We start from the raw sequence: 19,589 nt of genomic DNA, 5'->3' as shown, positions 1-19,589 counted from the left end.
GACTGTGAGCCAGCAGCACAATGAATTTAAATACTCTAATTAGGAAGAAATAAACGTCTTGGTAACATTTCTACATAGAACGTCTGACCTAGACTCGGTGTGCTGCTTCAAACTGAGGTGTTGATCAAAAACGCTCAGATGTCTAGCGTGTTGCTTAGGGTCAGTTATCAGTTGCCCAAGGTAGGGAGTTATACAGAGAAATATCATCCAGACAGAAACATGAACTTTAATTATGTTTTGTGTCTTTTTTATGCTCGTCACCAAAAGCTAAATCTAGAAGACAAAGCTATCTTAGCTTGGAGATGTACCCCAGTAAGAAGTGAACCACCTTTGAAAAATGGTTTTAAACCTGAATTTACCTCACTAAGCCACTATTCCTGCTTCATGGTACAGACCTCTGCTCAGCTGACTGAAAGCAGAAGTTGCACCAGTATAGTATCAAACACAGTGTTGAAAATTTGAGCATTTAAAGTAACATGACCCCCCCCCCCCCCCCCCCCTCCTCCAAAAAGCAGCTGATTATAGTGGCTATCATTAAGAAGGCTAAGTTTGCATTGCAGAAAAAAAAATTGTTTGCTTCCACTGTACAGTGAATGCGGTAAATCTGCAAAACTCCTTCAGGAAATGAAAATGAAAGCTTTGTCTTTGGCTAAAAACGTAACTCGTGAAAACATTCCAACATTAGCAAAAGCAAAACTGGAATCACATGTTGGAAGGAAATTCCCACTACCCACAGTGACATCTGTGGTTGGAATGGTTCCTGACAGAAAGCCATTCTGGGGAAAATTATGGTCTTGATACAACAATACATATAAATAAAAATGATTTTTAAAAGCACAGTAATCTGCATTGAAATAAAGGTGGGACAAGATATTAAGCTCCTGTTACAGCATGGCAGACACCACATTATTGTCAGTTTCTACTGATGTAAAAATGAACTGAGCAGCATTCAAAGCAGCATGGTTTCATACACTGTCTGTAACCAGTACTGCTGTGGATGTCACATCATCACCAAGGACCAGAACCACAAGCTCTTTAATAAACAAAAGGGATGGAGGAAAGCAGCAGACATGGTTAATGAATGCAGCTTTACTTTGTTGTCAGTACTATCTTGTCAGTATGGCATTTTTTAAGGCAAACTTTGATATGAAACCCGTTAGCTGGACTTAAAAAAACCACCAGTCTTCATTTTTATCTATGCCAGTTGTCAAGGCTGATAAATTAGTAGTTTCACATCCACAATGAAACTCTTAGCAGTTCCTGTGCAGACTACCAGGGTAGAGTGAGAGAAGAGCAGTCTGAACACAGACACAACACTATGTGTACCCGTGTGAGTGTGTGCATGTGTGTGTTTTAGGTGTGCTTGCTGCACAGCAGCTGACATCTCACGGGACTGAGGGAGGAGAGGGGGACAGTGGGGGAGCTGGAGTGAAAAAAAAAGAAAAAGAGTTAGAAAACAACCAATGAGGGGAAGACGCACACAAGCAGCAACACCCAGAAAAGCAACACAGTGATGAGAGAGAAGAGGTGAAGTTGGGTGTGACCTCTTTTAATGTTTTAAATGGGGAAAAAAAGGGAAAATGCATGACATTATGATATATTATATATATATTTATGTAGTGTTTTAATGAGTTGGACCCCAGACATCCCTGCACAATCTCATCTGGAACAGTTCATTAACACACTGTCATTTATTTAATATTTGGAGATCATTTCTCTGACTTCTTTATCTTTCTGTCATTTTCTCCTCTGCTTAATGAACTCTTAAGGTTTTTAAAAGTCCTTCTCCCTAGTCCCAACAGTCCTCTTCTCATGACCTAAATTATGACCTAATTTAATTTGTAAACCACTTTGATTATCACCAGAATCTAGTCCTCACTGTAAGAGGAATTTCTTGGATAGTTACCTCCGCCAAGGAGGTTATGTTTTCGGTCGTGTTGGTTTGTCTGTCTGTTTGTTTGTTTGTTTGTCAGCAGGATTACTCCAAAAGTTATGAACGGATTTCGATGAAATTTTGTGGAGTGGTTAGAAATGACAAGAGGAAGAAGTGATTAAATTTTGGCGGTGATCCGGATCACGATCTGGATCCAGGAATTTTTTAAGGATTCTTCACTATTGCAGGATAGGGGGTTGTTGTTGTCTGGGAAAGATGAAAGATTATTTCACAGTATTTAGATACACGTACTACAGCGTCACTGACCCTATGGCCTTGACGGAGGTTTGCACTCTCTGAGTGCTTCTAGTTTTATGAATAAAACCACAGTGACAGAGGAATCCTTCCTCTAATTTGGTCTACAAGCAACAAATACAGCTTGTAGAATTTAACCCATACAGAACAGTCAGTTTACACCAGAGATATTTTTACATTTTCTCACTTTTGTACAACATTAATATCCTGGCTATGTGAAGCTCAGCTCTTTAGCAAATCTGCACAAAGGTAGGAAGACAAAGGCTGTAGATAAATTATGTGGGAAAGTCTCTCATGCTGACTGCGGGAATTCATCCACTGCTATATGGAAAACTATGTGAGATCAAAACATGCTGTTACACTTGCACTGCAAAGCTGGCATGTCAGAAATAAGGGGACTCTGATTTAAAGTGGCTGCTCGGTTGTGCTCTTTCAAAAAAAAAATTAAAAAATTAAAAAACAGAAGAGCACTGAGCATTTCAGAAGCTGCAAAGTTATGCACACTCAACTTTATAGATTTTGAATGGAGTTTGGCATCCCTCTCATCAAACAGGTGAGAAGCGCACATCTGTCAGAATGAGTACTCACCTATTCTGAGAAAGACTACCACGCTGAACATCGACAGCAAGGTAGGGATGACTACACCGACGAAGGTGGTGAGTTTCCTCGGTTGGTTCTGTTGGGCAGCCCTCCGCCTGGGGGTGCCCGGGTGCTCATCCGGGGCCTGCGCGCCCGACTGTGACCGCAGCTCGGATTCATTGACGCTGGTAGAGAGGCGGTAGTGGAGGAGAGGGGTCCGTTCTGTCATAGTGAAACCTGCTCCCGGACGAGCTTCAAAACTTCATGAAGTGTCCCCCTAACAAATTCTGAGCGAGCTGTCACCACAGTTTTACTCTGATAATCTGTCTGTTTTGTCGGATATCTTGCTAATAAACGTTTGCGAACAGTTTCAAAGGCCAACACAGGTCTATCAGTGACTGACTGATGCGTCCTGATTGCTGAGTGGTAATAAAAAAATAAATAATCAACTTTACCTACCTACACAGCAAAGCACTGGTTGTGTCATTAATTTAAAAAATAACTTAAAATAAAAGTAGCACGTAAAACCTACATTTTAAAACGAGTAGCGCCTTCCAATAGCGATAAAAACCTCAGCTAAACCCTACATCTAGTGACCGTTGCACCGTAACATCCTTTCATTCAGCTATTTAAGAGTATCATGTGACGTGTGAACGTAAATTTGCCTTAATGACGGTAATTTCCGGTTTTAACCTTTAGAATAAAAGATTTCGGCAGGTTAACGGCGCTAAAATACCCCTAAATAAAAAATTAGAAACGTAATTGTACCTAGCTACCACACATACAAAAGTCATACACACATATTAAAACCTACTGTCTGGTGTTAATTCAGGCAGCATAACTCACAAAATACCAGCACAGACGACTGCAGAAACGCCTTGTTGTGGAGGCAACTTCCGGTACTATCCTGTCCGTTCTTCCGTAGCTTGACACGCTCCACTGATCCGTTTTCCACTGCCCCTCTGTTCCTGCCTGTTGCCTTCGGTCATATGATCAGCTAAGCTGGGCCAATCACGGCACTGCATTCTTCTGGCCACGTGCTGCATCAGGCTGGGCATTAATTAGCATTAGTAAAGCTGGTATAGTGCCAGAAAGTGATCTCAGATGTTTCTGTGTGTGTTTTTTTTTTTTTTTAATGTTTAATATATTTGCTTATATTGGTAACTAGATTGTAGTCAACAGGATTTATAAAGACCTTACATATAAAATAAAGAAATTACCTGTTTTTCAAGTATCTTTATTACTGAGCTATTGTACCTACATTTCAGTAGTTTTAAAATATCTTTATAGAGCTGTGATGTTAAATTTGTTGCAATTTCTGCTGCCCTCTTGGCCAGATCTCCCTGAAGTAGCCACTTAAAAACCAGAAAATCCCACCGTTCTGAAGAGGAAAAAAATGTGATGTCATGAGTTTTTACCCTGATAAAGAACATATAAAAGTTGCAACCCTGTTACAAGAATGTTGTTTCTCGCTCAAAATGACTTGATATCATTCATGAGAGTTATGCTTGACCGATGTTTCACAGATTATAGGTCAAAAAGTCATTTACAATAGTTTAAATACAGCCAGTAATTTTTTGGCAAATACCAAAAATCACTTTTTGGCACTGGATACCCTTACGATTTTACAGTGTTTCAATACAGAGATTACAATTCTAAACTTTCAACTAAAAAAGAAAACATAGTCAATGTAGTATTGATATTAAATATACTTTATTACTGAGTGAATCTGTGAACTTTGAAAACCAAGATCAAGAAATCATGCTCCTTCCATTTTTTCACACTGTTATTTTAAAACACGATTTTGAAAAAGTGATATATATTTTGTGGCTTTATTTGAAAAAAAAATGTTGAAAGAGTTAATTTAATATTAGTGATTAAACTGATCCATATAATACAGAGTGATCCAACTGCTGCCACACAGTCCAAAGTCCTAAATAAATAAATAACAAATACAGTCAAAAAGCCTTCAATAGGCACTGCAGTGGATCACCAATAATTAGCTACTGTTTATTTTATATATATATATGTATATATATAAATTGAGCAGCATTCTTACATACATTAAAAAAGCAAGCACATACATATGTGCAGAATTCATAGAAGTAATGCAGAATAACAAATTCTCTCTGCATGCACACATATCGCCTTGAATTTTCAACACTGACATTTACAGACATCAGTACAGTCATCATGTTGTACCAGTGTTTCTTGCAGTCCAGGCCTTCATAAATACGCAGTTACCAGCCATCATCCACAGCTGGTGATGAAAAAGAGGTGATACCTATTGTCACTGCAGGACCCAACACGGAGCACCTCTCATCCAGCACCTACAGAGGGCGCAACAGTCACAAGGATGAGCACATACAGACATGCTCTGCTTGTTTTAGCTCCAGTATAGGTAGCTGGTCATTATTCCCTGCAGGGTAACAGTTAATGTGTGGGCTGTCTGATGTAAAGCCAGGAGAGCAAATAGCACTTTACTCAGATTTCTTCATCTTAAAAGCTGATTTGGATTTACCTGGCACTAACACTTGATTGCGCAATATATCTTTGTAAAGACAAACAGTGGGCTTTTAGATCTAAAGCACGCTGCTGTCAACTCTATTATCAGTATCAACTCCTTCATTTGAGTCTAAGTAATTCATCTTAATTTTAGCCATGCAGGCAGTGTGACACAGCGGTCTGTTGACGTGTCAGTTGTTCGGCCGAAAGCTACAGCACACTCTGAAATTTCCCATTTCAGTTGGATGAGGCGAGCCTATTGACTGTAATGATCTCTTAACTTTTTCTCATGCCAGCATGAGGTCCAAACTTCAATTTGTCCACTATTTTTGATTTAGGACTGAAAATCTGCAGAACTAAAGGCAGGCTTAGTGAGTTATGTGTGCTAATTCTCAAAAGCCAAGCATAGAAGGTAAGTATGTTATAAACATCATACCGTCTAATTCGAGGTTTTAGACATTCAGCTCACACCTATTACATCCTCATATATGCATATATGCATATAGCGCACTCTCAGGTCTTTATTCATTCTTGTATCCAGTGCAAATGTCAAAACAGCCATACTGTTCTATGCACATGCTCACTCATAGTCCTTTCTTCCTGCGTCTCAGGTCCTCTCAGCTGACTTTATTCGACATCTTGGATCAGGACTGTGGTTGCACAGCAGCCCAAATCAGATCCCATCCTTTTACTGACTGAGCCTAATGGTCCATAATGACTCATTATCCTGTGTCATTTTCGACACAGGTCCACAGCAAAGCGCTCGATTTTTCCTGCGAGTAGTCTTTTGAAATCTTCCATCACTTCATTCAAGCTGGTTTTATTTGAACAGTTCTGAAGTTCAGAAGGAGACATGATCACCAGATCACCCTGTAAGCAAGAAAAATTCAGTTAAGCATTCATTGGACAGAGTTTTTTGTTTTTTTTTTTTCAGTGAATCTATAGACATTCATAAATTAAAACTGCTAATAACATGTCTGTGTCTGTGTCGACTATAAGGCAGGATACACTGGACATTAAAAGATGTCTTGTTGGTGTTGGAGGGTCTGATTAACCATAGTAACAACACCTTAAAATTTTGTACAATGTTTATAAAACCATTTAGTGTTTCGACATGTTACCTGAATTGCGATTCTCCTGATATTGGCCTGATAACTTTTGACAGTGCTCTCCAGAACCCCCAGGCACGTCGACATTTTCTGATTCCTCACAGTCTGGACTACCTCCTTAAACAACTGGAGGGATGCCAGCACATCGGCGCGCTTCTCCTGGAGCTTGACAAAAACAAACCCAGTCGCACAAATGGTCACAACTTTGCTATGAGGTACAATCCCATTTTACCAATACTGTACATACGGTATTGTGATGCATGTAAATAAAAATAGAATGCAGTGATTTGCATTTAAATTAATATAAAGTGTGGTTAGAAAAGGCTGGTGATGGACTGGCAAGCTGCCCAGGGTGTACCCTACCAGCTGCCCAATGGATGGATTCTCAGTATTAAAAAAATACTGAGAATTTAAATGGCTGATGACTGTTTTTGACTATGAAGTTGCACAGATTTGGAGTACTTTTTATGGTTTAATATTATTAATATATTCAAAGAATTCTCAGAAAATATGGGCAGCAAAGAGGATATTGTGGTGCAGTGATGGTCACATTAATGCTAAACAATACATATCTGGGATTTGTAACAGCATATGCCAACGTTCAGATGACCTGTTTTTAAGGGAAGACCTTTTGGAAGATTAAGTAGCTGAAAACTTTTGTCACACGAGAATGTGAAAACATTTTGCTCTCAAAACCACTTTCCTTTTTTTTTAAAAAAGGTATCTGAGTGGCTCTGTAAGACTGTACCAGCATAATGTCAGTATGCTATATGCACACCACAGTAGATAGGAGATCAAAACCCAACATTGCCTTCCTTCTTTGATAACATGGCTGTGTATGTTAAACGTTTTCTGGAACCAGCAAACTCCAACAAATTGATTGCTGAAAGATTGCCTGAAACCTCAGTCATAATGATGCAATATCAACTTTACAAATGAAAAAACAGAACAACAAATGAATTAAAATAATAATTTCAGTATTGTTTGGAAAATATCATGGGTTATGGCTTTGAAATGACATCTGCCTTCAGAGTTATCCATCCATTAAATGTTATCATTTCTTATCATTCCCACAGTTTGGTTCAGGTTGGGGAGTATGTGCCTACTCGAAAGACTAAAGTTGGCAGCAGCCCGTTACACAACAGTGTCTTGCACTTTAATCTGGTCTCGCAGTGTGAACCTTGGTTTCTGTCCAGTTCTACTGAATTGCATTTCACTCACACTAAATTCAGTGGAATTTAACTCAGTCATGACCACCACTTGTAAACACTAGTTATGCCCCCATCAATCTGATATGGATATGATCCTGGTCAACTGAACAAGAAAGATGCAGGGTCTGTTTTTGAATGATACTTGGATATCATACATCTTGCTCATGGCTACAACAACAGCTGATCTACATAAAATTGAGCCAAATGTCTTCTGTTGCTATTTAGCGCAGGGCATGCGATATGAAATGTTTGAACATGCAGATTTATTGTTGTTGTAACCTGCTGACTGTTAGATGCAAATCTGCTAAATAGCAGTTGTCACTATTCAGTGGATCTTATGCCCCTGTTTTGAAAAGAAATTATGGTTTTTTGCCTTTGTTATTTATTTATTAAAGCATTTTACCTTTTTTAGCTACAGCAGCAGTGGCAGATAGATCTGGTATATGTTTCCATAGGAGGAATCGTATTGGTTTGGCAATCTTCTCGCTTTACCTCCAATGTAACAGTGACGTGAATGTGGGTTTAAGTGAAATGTCTTGATGACTGTTTGATTTTGCAGTTGATGCTATTATTCTGGATCCTCAGCACAAACAGAACAAGAGACTGAGGCTTTACTACATCCCATTTATAACATTTGATATTTCATTTATTACTACTATAAAATATAAATGTATCTTAATTTTATATGCACCCAAATATCTGCAGACCTAATTTCAATCCCAACAGTCAGATATAATTTTGTGTTTAGAACAAATTGTCAGCATGTCCACATTTTTATTGTTAGCAGTGTTAGCAGGGGTGTATCCAGAGAAACATGATTGGACCTCCCTGGTGCCCGTCTACCAGTGTGATTGGGCCAGAGTACTGTCAAATAATGGCTTACACTACCATTGGCATGGCTAGGACCAGCGATTGATTGCAGCTAGTTACACACTTTACGAAAGTACTGTTTGATATAATTAAACATGTTACTTTTTTAGTTACTGTTTGGAGGTTTTCAAATATACGATCTATAAATGTATGGGCAGAGTCAGTATCAATCACATTTTATCCACTGAGTCTATATACAGGAAAATTTGACTGCACGCAGCTACCAGTCACAACAGTAGCATGGCTGTCAGACCGGAAGAGCAACAGACTTTGTAAGTGAAGTACAGTGGCATTATATAACTTCCATGGAAGCCTGTGGAGTATTACCAAAACTTTTCTGCCACATTTTGAGCATGTGACACATTAATTATGATTTATTGTTCGCTTTACTCCTCCTCCAAGTCTTGAACTACACGATAAAAGTAAAGTATGTTATTGAACACGTGAGAAAATCTACTTTTCAAGAAATTCAAAATTGCTGTTTGACGCTCGGCGTACGATAGTAACTTGTAACAGAAGACCAGAGCACAGGATTTTCTGGAAGTAGTCTCGATGGAGCTCGTGATAGTTAAGTAAAACTAAACTACAAAATAACTGAAAAATAATTAAAAATGAAAAAATTGAAATATATTGTCCCCTTGTGAAACTAAATAAAATAAGTTTCAGTCTTTGTCAGTCGCCACTGACATACACATTTACTGAGATTAGGATGTCTGTGTGACGGCGTGTCGAGTGTTTGTTCTGTGCATCGTAAATCTTTAGCCTGACAGAAACCACCTACGATATGATTAAAAAAAAAAAAAAAACACTGGAAGTGTTAAAAACCCAACTTAAACTGAACATTTTGTAACAATAAACTCTAAATCGAAACACTCAAACTAAACAAAGGTGAACTGAAAGCCAAAAAAATGTCACCTACACTACACATACTCCCATATTCCCACAAATTGTTTGTGCTGGACGTGCTTCGGTGTATGAAGGTAGTACTTACAGTTTTCTTTTCCCACTCCGCTGGCTGCAACGTGATACATAGGCATACCGGAGAGGGCAGCTCGTCAGAGCCGCTGCAGCCAACCTGAGTACAGCAACCCTAGCATGTCATTCATGCATTAATAGAAATTACTCATTTTAATAAATAAAAAGCATCAAGCTCTTTTTCTTCTTCTTTTAAATGTGAACATTTAAAAACTGTTTATCAGTGTCCCCATATATATATATAGTTTTTATTCTACTTTGTTAAATTTCTATGGATAAGTGGAAGAAAATAGATGGGCCATTTCCTCACCTGGTTTACAAATCTATTCATCATAGTTTTCCTTGCTTCAGGTAAGCACAAAAATGGTCTTGCATGGACTTGAGGTCGGTGGATGGAAATTACTCCAATCAGCAGCAGTAGTAGCAGAAGTCCTGGAGGAGTACACAATGGAGACCACTGATGAGATGCCATCTGGTTCTTTCATGCAGCAGCAGACAGACTTTAATCCGTCTGCATATGTTTTTATTATATCTCCTCCCTCTCATGCTCATACCGGTGCAAAGAGTTCAGTGAGGTAAACAGCAAGTGGTGTAGCTCGTCCGGCTATGTGTCATCTTCTCATCTTACCAAAACACCACCCACGGGTTTCATCCTGGCAAGGTTTACAGCTATTTCCATTTATACACTCTGCCCACATATCTTTAGGTTTACTCTGAAAGTTGGAATGGGATGAATGAAGGAATGTCTTCAACTACTTTCATTTAGCCTTTGTTCTTGGTGATTATGACTCATAACAATGTCATGAATCACAATTCCTTAAAAAAAAAAAAAAAAGAGCATGAAGCTCCAACTGTTCTGAAAACTTACATGTTTCTTTTTACTCTTTTTTTTGCACATTATTTATCATTATTTGATTAGGATGATGATGATTGTTATTTCATTTTGGTTTGTTTTTTGTCCCTTTTTTCTTTGTAGCAATCATTTTAACATGTTCAAATAACAGATAATAACATGTATGAGTATTGCCAAAACCTTTTCTGTCAGGTTTTGGGGCATGTGACACAATTAATAATGATTTATTATTCACATTACCCCTCCTCCAAGCCTTGTACTACACGAGATAAGATTGACAATCTAGGACTCCATGTTTGACATAAAAGTTAAACATTTATACACCACTCTGAGTATGTGTAAATCAGTCACTTGATCTCCATCTTTGTGAGCAGCAATATAGAGCATGAGTACAGGCGGTATACTTACTGCTATACGCCATTACCCGCTCCTGCACGCATGGTTTCTTCAGCTATGGTCTCTCAACCTGCACCTTCTTCTTTTTGTTGCCGTGGAAATTAGGTCCGATCACAGACATTTCAAAATCATTTTGTATTCATCAGGTAATCTGTTTTCTGTCTGCAAAGCTCAAGCAGAGTCCCAGAATTACTGGCGTCAAAAATCTCTTCCGCTGTTTTCTCTGTCAGTTGTTCCGCACAATAAAGCACTTGTTAAGGGTGGTCTGTGGCTTAGCTGCAGGCTTTTAGAGAATGAAGGCTGTGTATTTAACTAAGCTCAAGTTAATAATTGGCTTTGGCTCCTCAGTGCAAATAAAATCAGAGAGGCACCACGTAGACCCAGACTATCGTAACCCAGTTATGACACCATGATGCAGACATATAGAACTCATGCTGAATTCATAATGAGATGTTGCATTTCATTTATGTCATATAGCTGTCTGTTTAGTTTCATAAGACACTAAACTAGAGGTAGTTTGTGCAACAGCAACAGCAATACTACTGACACAACCTGTAATGGCCAAGTCATGTTCGTTGCTTACAAAAAGGAAACCAGTTTGTTTTGGCACATTTAGAAATGAAAGGTTATTGTATATAGGTATATTGTAATAGGACTAGGTAATAGGTAACAGGAATATTGGAGGAGACCTCTTCCAGGACAGATATACATGCAATAGGGGTACAAGAGAAAACTGAGGTTGCAGCAGGAATGCACTTTAGATTTGAAAATCAAATCTAAAGTGCATTCCTGCTGCAACCTCAGTATTCTCTTGTACCCCTATTGCATGTATATCTGTCCTGGAATGCACTTTAGATTTGATTTTCAAGCAGCATTCCCTGAATGTTTTCAACTAGGGAGTGGCAGAAGAGGAAGAAAATACAGTGAGTGACTTTCAGCTGGTCTGCGCATGTTTGAGTTGACAGATTTTTACAACCCAGAACTAAACCAGGGATGATTCACTTGTTCAGTAAACATCTAAACCGTTACATTGCGGAGGCACTGGCAAAAAATACAACAATGACATGGTCTTCACTACTCACTGCACCTTTGGGAGTTTTAGAGGTTGAACTCATTGGCAAAATGCAAAAACACTTTCACACACTACTAAGGTGTTTAAACTGGCGCTGCTGTCATACACTTAGAACATAACAGACCATTATCAGTTACATAAATAAAAACTGACACATTTTTGCAATAAATAGCATTTTCTCAAATTCAAAAATCCAGACATTTTGATGGCATACAATACTCAAGGCATGCCCCCTTGGTTGCAGCAAAAAAATACCTGGCTCAGACCCACGGGCCGTTATGTGCTCTTCCAGTGTTTTGGGAAGGTTCTTTTCAGATACTCCAGCTTTCTCCCACAGTCCAAAGACACGTTCAAAGAGATGGTGGTTGTAATTTGCCCTGCGAGAGTGTGGGAGTTAGGATAGGCTTTTTATGAAAAAAACAAAAAAACACTGGTTAAGCCCTAAATCAACATAGTGCTCACTGACAAAATGTGTAGGACCCAGTGAAGAGTTATTCAAAAGCTGCTCTGTTGTATACGCATGTTTTGTTTTTATAGTTGCTTATCAGCCCCACACATCATTGGCCAGTCATGGGAAGCTTGTTATGTGAATGTAATTAACAGGATCAGGATTAGTCAATGCTGGCAGCAGTGACAGTCGATCTGAGGGTGCAATATCCTTTTCTGTTATTGGTGGGTTAAATACATGTTTCTCAGGTTTAAGAGTCAAATGCATGGTGCCCAGCTGGGCGGACATGTTTGTCACTCCATGAAAAACCGGTTCATAAACAAAATTTCAACTGCATTTTTTTTCATGCCTAAAGAGGAATAAAAGCACACAGGAAAAAAAAAAAAAATCTTGACTGAGGTTCTCATAATTCATGCATGAAAATAACTGAAAGCCACAAGGAAGAACAAAATATTACACAGGAACTTGAGTACTGTCTTGCAATATATTATTATATGTGGTATTTTCAGAGATTATGAATTTGGTTTATATCACTGGTACAAATCTCTTGCAGGGTGCAAAACATGCCCCTAGTACCCCTGAACCCTACCAGTGATGAATATGAATAAATGTGCCTAATAATTCACACTATTGCATCCATACACTTCAATACTGCACACAGGTGAACTCAAGGAAACACTTGATCACAGGCTTTGACAAACTTCTCTGGTATTACATTGAGCAATGCTTCAACTATGTGACCATAGTTCACAAGAATTCCCATGAGGAAAACTGGGGATCTTGCCAAAAAATAATCACACTGTGTCTATGCTTGTCTAAGATCACTTTTATCACACACATTGTCATCTTTATTCCTTGCTTTAATGCAGACCACAATGAAAAAAAACACACATCGTTCAAAGTCAAATAATCTCCTGATACCTCACTGTTGTTTTCATAACGCCTGAGAGTGCTCTCTCACGTTGGCTTCACACAACCCCACTGCCTATGGATGAGGGGGAAAATGAGCTGTCACCTTCTCCCCAGCTGTGAATTACAAAGAAGTGCAACAATTATCTTTCATTCATGTAATGTAGTCCTGTAGGTGGACCTCTTGTCCTCCATGAGGGATGCACAGCTCAACAGGAGAGCAGCATCCAGACCAGGAAAAAAAAAAAAAGTGTTACTTCATTTGTACAACAGTGTTGCAGGGATTATGTTGGTAATAGCACTCAGAAAATCCCCAGAGATGAACCCATAATTTCAGTGTGTGTGCGTATGTGGGTGGACATTCAGGTGTTTGTGTGTGTGTGTGTGTATGTGTGCGTGTGTGTGTGTGTGTGTGTGTGTGTGTGTGTGTGTGTGTGTGTGTGTGTGTGTGTGTGTGTGTGTGTGTGTGTGCGTGCGCCTGTGTGCATAAGTGTTTTTTGTAGTGCATTATCCTGCAGCTGAGTCCCTGCAGGAAGAGCCATAACCATGGCAACTGCAGCAACAAGTACCTCTCAAAAGGCCGGTCTCCTCTCTTCTCTGCTCACCCTCCCTTCTGCACCACCCCCCACCCCACCCCCTTTCTCCCTCTCTCTCTCTCTCTCTCTCTCTCTCTCTGTGTCTTTCTATATTTTATTCTGCTTGGTCATTCCACCTGTTTCACCCCCATAGCCAGACTAGACATCACAACAGGAATATATCTGTTCCTTAAATCCTGCAGTCTGACTGTGTGAAAGGCCTCAGTGGAATATCACTACCCATTAGAGTATCTTTGTGATTTTCTGCCAAAAGGACATCTCTACATTCAGCCGTTGCCCCGTGGTCTCTTTCCTGAGAGGACTGATTTTGGATGCTGCTTCTAGACACTGAGGCTTTCTGGAGATGATCGCTGGATATGTGAAGTCAGGCAAATGTGGATTTTAGGTTTCTCAGAATTTCAAAGAAAAATTGGATGTCATACAGCTACAACAATAAAGCATCTAAATAAAAACCAAAATGCCAGGGAACAACTATTGTCCTAAAATAAGGAGCAAGGAGTCAAATGTGGGATGGCTCAGAAGGGGAGAGGATGAGGACAAATACACAGAGTGTTTGCAGCACTTCCCCTGCTGTCCAGCTTGTAAACAGGAATATGACATTACCCTGATCCTGCCATGCTCTCACAACATGTGTAGTAGCTGTGTAGCAGCTGGAGAGGGAGCAAGGCCACGTGATGGCTCACGACGACCCATCTGCTCTGTGCTCTGCCCCTGTTGTCGGCATCCTGTGGAGCTGCCATGCTGGACCTGGTCATCTGCCATTTCCTGCCTCCCAAAACATCCCACCATGAGATCTAACAGCGTCAGCAGGGAGAAAAGTGTCAGAGAGGGCTCACCTGAGGATCACCCTCAACATGTGCAGGTCAGACATCTTCAGGGAAATTATGACATTTTATTTACTCACAGTGTGGGCTAGGCAGGCTCCCCCTCAACTCTAATCTGGGTAAGAGGTTAAGAAAATAGATTGGTGGAGGGATGTATTAGAATTGTCATGATAATTGTGTTTTGATGATTACCATTTCAAAAAATAAAACTCTTGCATCTAAAGCATTTTGATACTAAACATTTATCACAATAATGAATCATTTTGTTAGTTCTATACATTTTTAAAACAGTTTCAGTGAGCTGTACATTTCAATTTAATCAGGACAGCAGTTCCAAAGTCCACCCCTGCAACAGGACTCTTCACACTGGCCCTAACATTACAATTTCCTCTTACCTTAATTTGTTTTTATTATCCCTTTCTTTAAAGAGTTCACATGTTCTGGAAATTTTCTCAAATATCTTTTTAATTATTTTTATTTTTTTTTAATTCTGAATGAATTTTCCTTCAAGGAGAAATGGGTTATGGGTTAATAAACCAGAGACTGTAGTGTTTATACTGGATGTACATGTTGCTAGCTGTTATCGAAAATGCTAAAGAGCCAGTCACTGGAGGTCCTTTAATTCACTTAAGTAACTTAATAATTGTAGATTATGAGATATTGTGTTTGTTTATTTATATAATTATATATTCATATAAAATAATCATGAAAATCTGACATTGTGACAGCACTAATAGAAACCCAAGAGATGAAGCCAGGAAACAATCTCCTGACACTCAAACACACCCCAGTCAGTTGCACAACACTGCTTTCCAAACACCATCTGGAGTAAACCAAATTAAAACACAATGCAAATAAACCTATATGGAAATTAAAAGCCAAAACTCAGTAGAATATTAGCTGGCCCTAAACAGAAATGATAAATTGGTAGAATATGGCTTAACTCTCAGAGATAGAAAGCAGAGATGTATGCTTAACCAAGTGTCGGCTCCGAATTACAAACTGGCGGCTGAAAAAAAAAAGAAAAAGAAAAACACAGCAACTGAGAGAAAACAGATGTGATCACTGCTTGAAAACTGAGGTTGAAATGGAAATGCTCTTCTCCTAAACTGTAAATCATTCAGTGAAGTAAGGAACATTTACTTTATCCAGATTTCACTGAGCCAAATGAAATCTCATAATTAAAAATTCTCCTATGAGAAGGAGACAGGCTGCCCCATATATAAACATATAACCCCCCCCAACCTGCAGGACAGTGAATGAAATAATCTGAATTAATTTATACTATATATGTATCTTTTTTCTATTTTTTGTACTTTAGCAAAATAGTTTTTACAAACTGTCGTGCCAATAAAGCAGAACAGATAGAAAGATAGAGCAAATATAGAAATGTATATATGTGATGCATGCTTGTTACATATAAACATATATTACATACAGGGGTTGGACAATGAAACTGAAACACCTGTCATTTTAGTGTGGGAGGTTTCATGGCTAAATTGGACCAGCCTGGTGGCCAGTCTTCATTAATTGCACATTGCACCAGTAAGAGCAGAGTGTGAAGGTCCAATTAGCAGGGTAAGAGCACAGTTTTGCTCAAAATATTGCAATGCACACAACATTATGGGTGACATTCCAGAGTTCAAAAGAGGACAAATTGTTGGTGCACGTCTTGTTGGTGCATCTGTGACCAAGACAGCAAGTCTTTGTGATGTATCAAGAGCCACGGTATCCAGGGTAATGTCAGCATACCACCAAGAAGGACGAACCACATCCAACAGGATTAACTGTGGACGCAAGAGGAAGCTGTCTGAAAGGGATGTTTGGGTGCTAACCCGGATTGTATCCAAAAAACATAAAACCACGGCTGCCCAAATCACGGCAGAATTAAATGTGGATGCAAGAGGAAGCTGTCTGAAAGGGATGTTCGGGTGCTAACCCGGATTTTATCCAAAAAACATAAAACCACGGCTGCCCGAATCACTGCAGAATTAAATGTGCACCTCAACTCTCCTGTTTCCACCAAAACTGTCTGTCGGGAGCTCCACAGGGTCAATATACACAGCCGGGCTGCTATAGCCAAACCTTTGGTCACTCGTGCCAATGCCAAACGTCAGTTTCAATGGTGGAAGGAGCGCAAATCTTGGGCTGTGGACAATGTGAAACATGTATTGTTCTCTGATGAGTCCACCTTTACTGTTTTCCCCACATCCGGGAGAGTTACGGTGTGGAGAAGCCCCAAAGAAGCGTACCACCCAGACTGTTGCATGCCCAGAGTGAAGCATGGGGGTGGATCAGTGATGGTTTGGGCTGCCATATCATGGCATTCCCTTGGCCCAATACTTGTGCTAGATGGGTGCGTCACTGCCAAGGACTACTGAACCATTCTGGAGGACCATGTGCATCCAATAGTTCAAACATTGTATCCTGAAGGCGGTGCCGTGTATCAGGATGACAATGCACCAATACACACAGCAAGACTGGTGAAAGATTGGTTTGATGAACATGAAAGTGAAGTTGAACATCTCCCATGGCCTGCACAGTCACCAGATCTAAATATTATTGAGCCACTTTGGGGGGTTTTGGAGGAGCGAGTCAGGAAACGTTTTCCTCCACCAGCATCACGTCGTGACCTGGCCACTATCCTGCAAGAAGAATGGCTTAAAATCCCTCTGACCGCTGTGCAGGACTTGTATATGTCATTCCCAAGACGAATTGAAGCTGTATTGGCCGCAAAAGGAGGCCCTACACCATACTAATAAATTATTGTGGTCTAAAACCAGGTGTTTCAGTTTCATTGTCCAACCCCTGTATTTGTTGTATGAAGGAATGCAGTTTAAATACTTGCATCATTTTGAATTTTTCCAAAGAATTTTATTCAGAAATAAGAAATCATTTCTTTTTTATTTGACCTACTTCTCTGCTTGTTTGTTTTGTTGAGCAGTATGAATGGATTCAAAGATAAGTGGTTTCAGAGTAACTGAATTATCCTTGAGCAATATTTTGACATATTGAGTTCAATGTTTGTTTTTTTGCTGAGTTAGATGAAAAGAGTGTTAACACTTTCAAGCTACACTAAAGACCACATCAGCATTGCTTGGCTTGGCATACAAACACTTGAAGCTGATGGAAACAGGCCTGGCTGTTTTTAATGAAAACAAAATCTACCTGACAGTGTGTCTAGGCATCATGTTATCTTTGGTTTAATATGTGCCAAGACCTAAAATCTGTTAGTTTGCCTGCTTATGGCATGTGAAGACTGGCAGTTACTGTACTGGGGACAATGCAACAATTTAACTGGGTTTTAAACGTGCACACAGACAGGTACAAGCACTACAGATGAGCAGTTCTTCATATAAAACAGGTTTCACCGTGTTCTCTGTGTCACAGTGCATGCACACATAGGCGCTGCTGCTTCAACGGCAGCTTTGTCACTAATAAATAAGACTTTTGTTGCAGCTGAAAGAAGATCAAGAGGTAATTTTATGGCACAAGTCAGTGGTGCAGATTTAAACCACACTTTACCTGAAATATAGAAAAAGTGCAAACTGTTATGATAATGCAGGGACATTATTGGGACTTCAATAGTGTCTGCTGATGTATATTTTTCTCTAAATAGGAAGGAAAAAAGGAAATTTTTATCTAATTTTAGCCTTCAAAGCCATTAGTCTGCTCGCATATGCCGGCCAAGGAGCTGATTTAATTAAACTTTATTTTAATTTATTAAAGATTTCTGTTCCTGTTCTGGTCAGATTGGGCTTCATTGTTTGCACGACAGCCACAAAGTCAAAAGTCAACGACAAAGTTTCGGTCTTTTCTGGGGGAAATAGCTTCTGAATTTGGTGATGTGCCTTATCACACACAGGTGCGATAAGCTGCCTGAGGAAATCTGTCAGTTCATAGAAAGTAAAGGAAAAGACTCCAGGATGAAAGGAGTCGGCCTTTCTGTGCGACATAACGAAGCATCTTAATGCATTAAACCTGCAGCTTCAGGGACGACAAGGATTACTCACATGTATGACGCAGTGAAAGCTTTTCAAGTCAAGTTGCACCTGCAGGAGGTGCAGATGCAAAAAGGGAATTTATGCCACTTTCCATGTTGCCAAAAGATCACAGAGCAGATTTCCACCGCTGGGTTTCCAGCTGCACTTATTATTATTATTATTATTATTATTATTGTTGCTATTTGTGCTGTTGATGAGATATATGATGAGCCAGATGTGTCCAGGCTCAACCTTAATTCAGATTATTTTCAATATCCTGCAGTGAGGTTTTACTGTAGGTTTCAGGCACATCGCCTTGGCTTTGTTAGAGTTAGCCTGCTTTGCATTGGCACAACTACCGCTACCAGCCGACTAATGTGAAACTTAAAGACTGAGTAATACGCCACCTGGTAGTATCTATACTGAGCATGTGAGAAAGCCTGTGTCATGGTACTGGGCTTTTGGAAATTCTTTTGTTTCAGTTTTTTTTTTTTTAAGCTTTTTGTTTCAAAGCCAGTTGCTAATATGAGTGAGTACTGTGTTTTTGAGCTTGAGCTTCAGGATAAATTTTCATATTGTATTTCTAAGCTAAATAGCAATGGCCTTTTATATGGTGTATCTGAGCTGACAAAACAAGAGACTCTTTGTGTTGTGTCTTCAAACCTGCCACCTCAGAGACTGCTACCTGTGTCCCCAGCTCTAGGACTAATGTTTCACAGCCCGCATTTCCAGAGACTGTGAATTATGTACCTGAACTGGACTCAGTAGTACAGGTCCAGTCTATCCCTGCACCTGTACCTGTTTCCAGGTAAGGGCAGTAAGAGCGCAGCCTATCCATGCACCTGTACCTGTCTCAAGAGTGATTACAGCAAGGACCCAACCACCACTTCAGCCTCTAGAAGCAGTGATGTTCCCCAGTCGACAAAGGAGACAGTTGCATACGCAGCACAACCCAAGCCTGTGTGCTGGGAGTTGCCACAGCAACCCTTGTCTTCAGAGTAACCCAAGTGGCCCGAGTCTTCAAGGTCACCTGAGCGGCCTGAGTCGTCAAAGTCTCCACAGTCATCAGAG

At 39.7% G+C, this 19,589-nt stretch overlaps 1 protein-coding gene across 4 annotated transcripts in view; it reads right to left on the bottom strand.

Annotated features, from left to right (window-relative positions):
• Window positions 1–3,732, bottom strand: part of LOC115791090 (solute carrier family 12 member 9) — a 91,019-nt gene extending 87,287 nt beyond the window's left edge. The window contains exons 1-2 of one of the 4 annotated variants that reach the window (XM_030745188.1): window positions 3,614–3,732; window positions 2,777–2,952 (exon numbers count right to left, since the gene is read on the bottom strand). In XM_030745188.1, the coding sequence (XP_030601048.1) occupies window positions 2,777–2,807 (31 nt within the window). In that variant the 5' untranslated portion in view covers window positions 2,808–2,952; window positions 3,614–3,732. Of the gene's footprint in view, window positions 1–2,776; window positions 3,554–3,581 lie in introns of those variants that run through there. The other 3 variants (XM_030745185.1, XM_030745189.1, XM_030745187.1) reach the window with 3 other exon arrangements.
• Between the last annotated feature and the right edge of the window lie 15,857 nt (window positions 3,733–19,589).

The sequence above is a fragment of the Archocentrus centrarchus genome, chromosome 13 (assembly GCF_007364275.1).
Source record: "Archocentrus centrarchus isolate MPI-CPG fArcCen1 chromosome 13, fArcCen1, whole genome shotgun sequence".
Taxonomy (NCBI): domain Eukaryota; kingdom Metazoa; phylum Chordata; class Actinopteri; order Cichliformes; family Cichlidae; genus Archocentrus; species Archocentrus centrarchus.
Note: the sequence above shows the minus strand (reverse complement) of the source record. Positions and strands in the feature narration are given on the sequence as shown.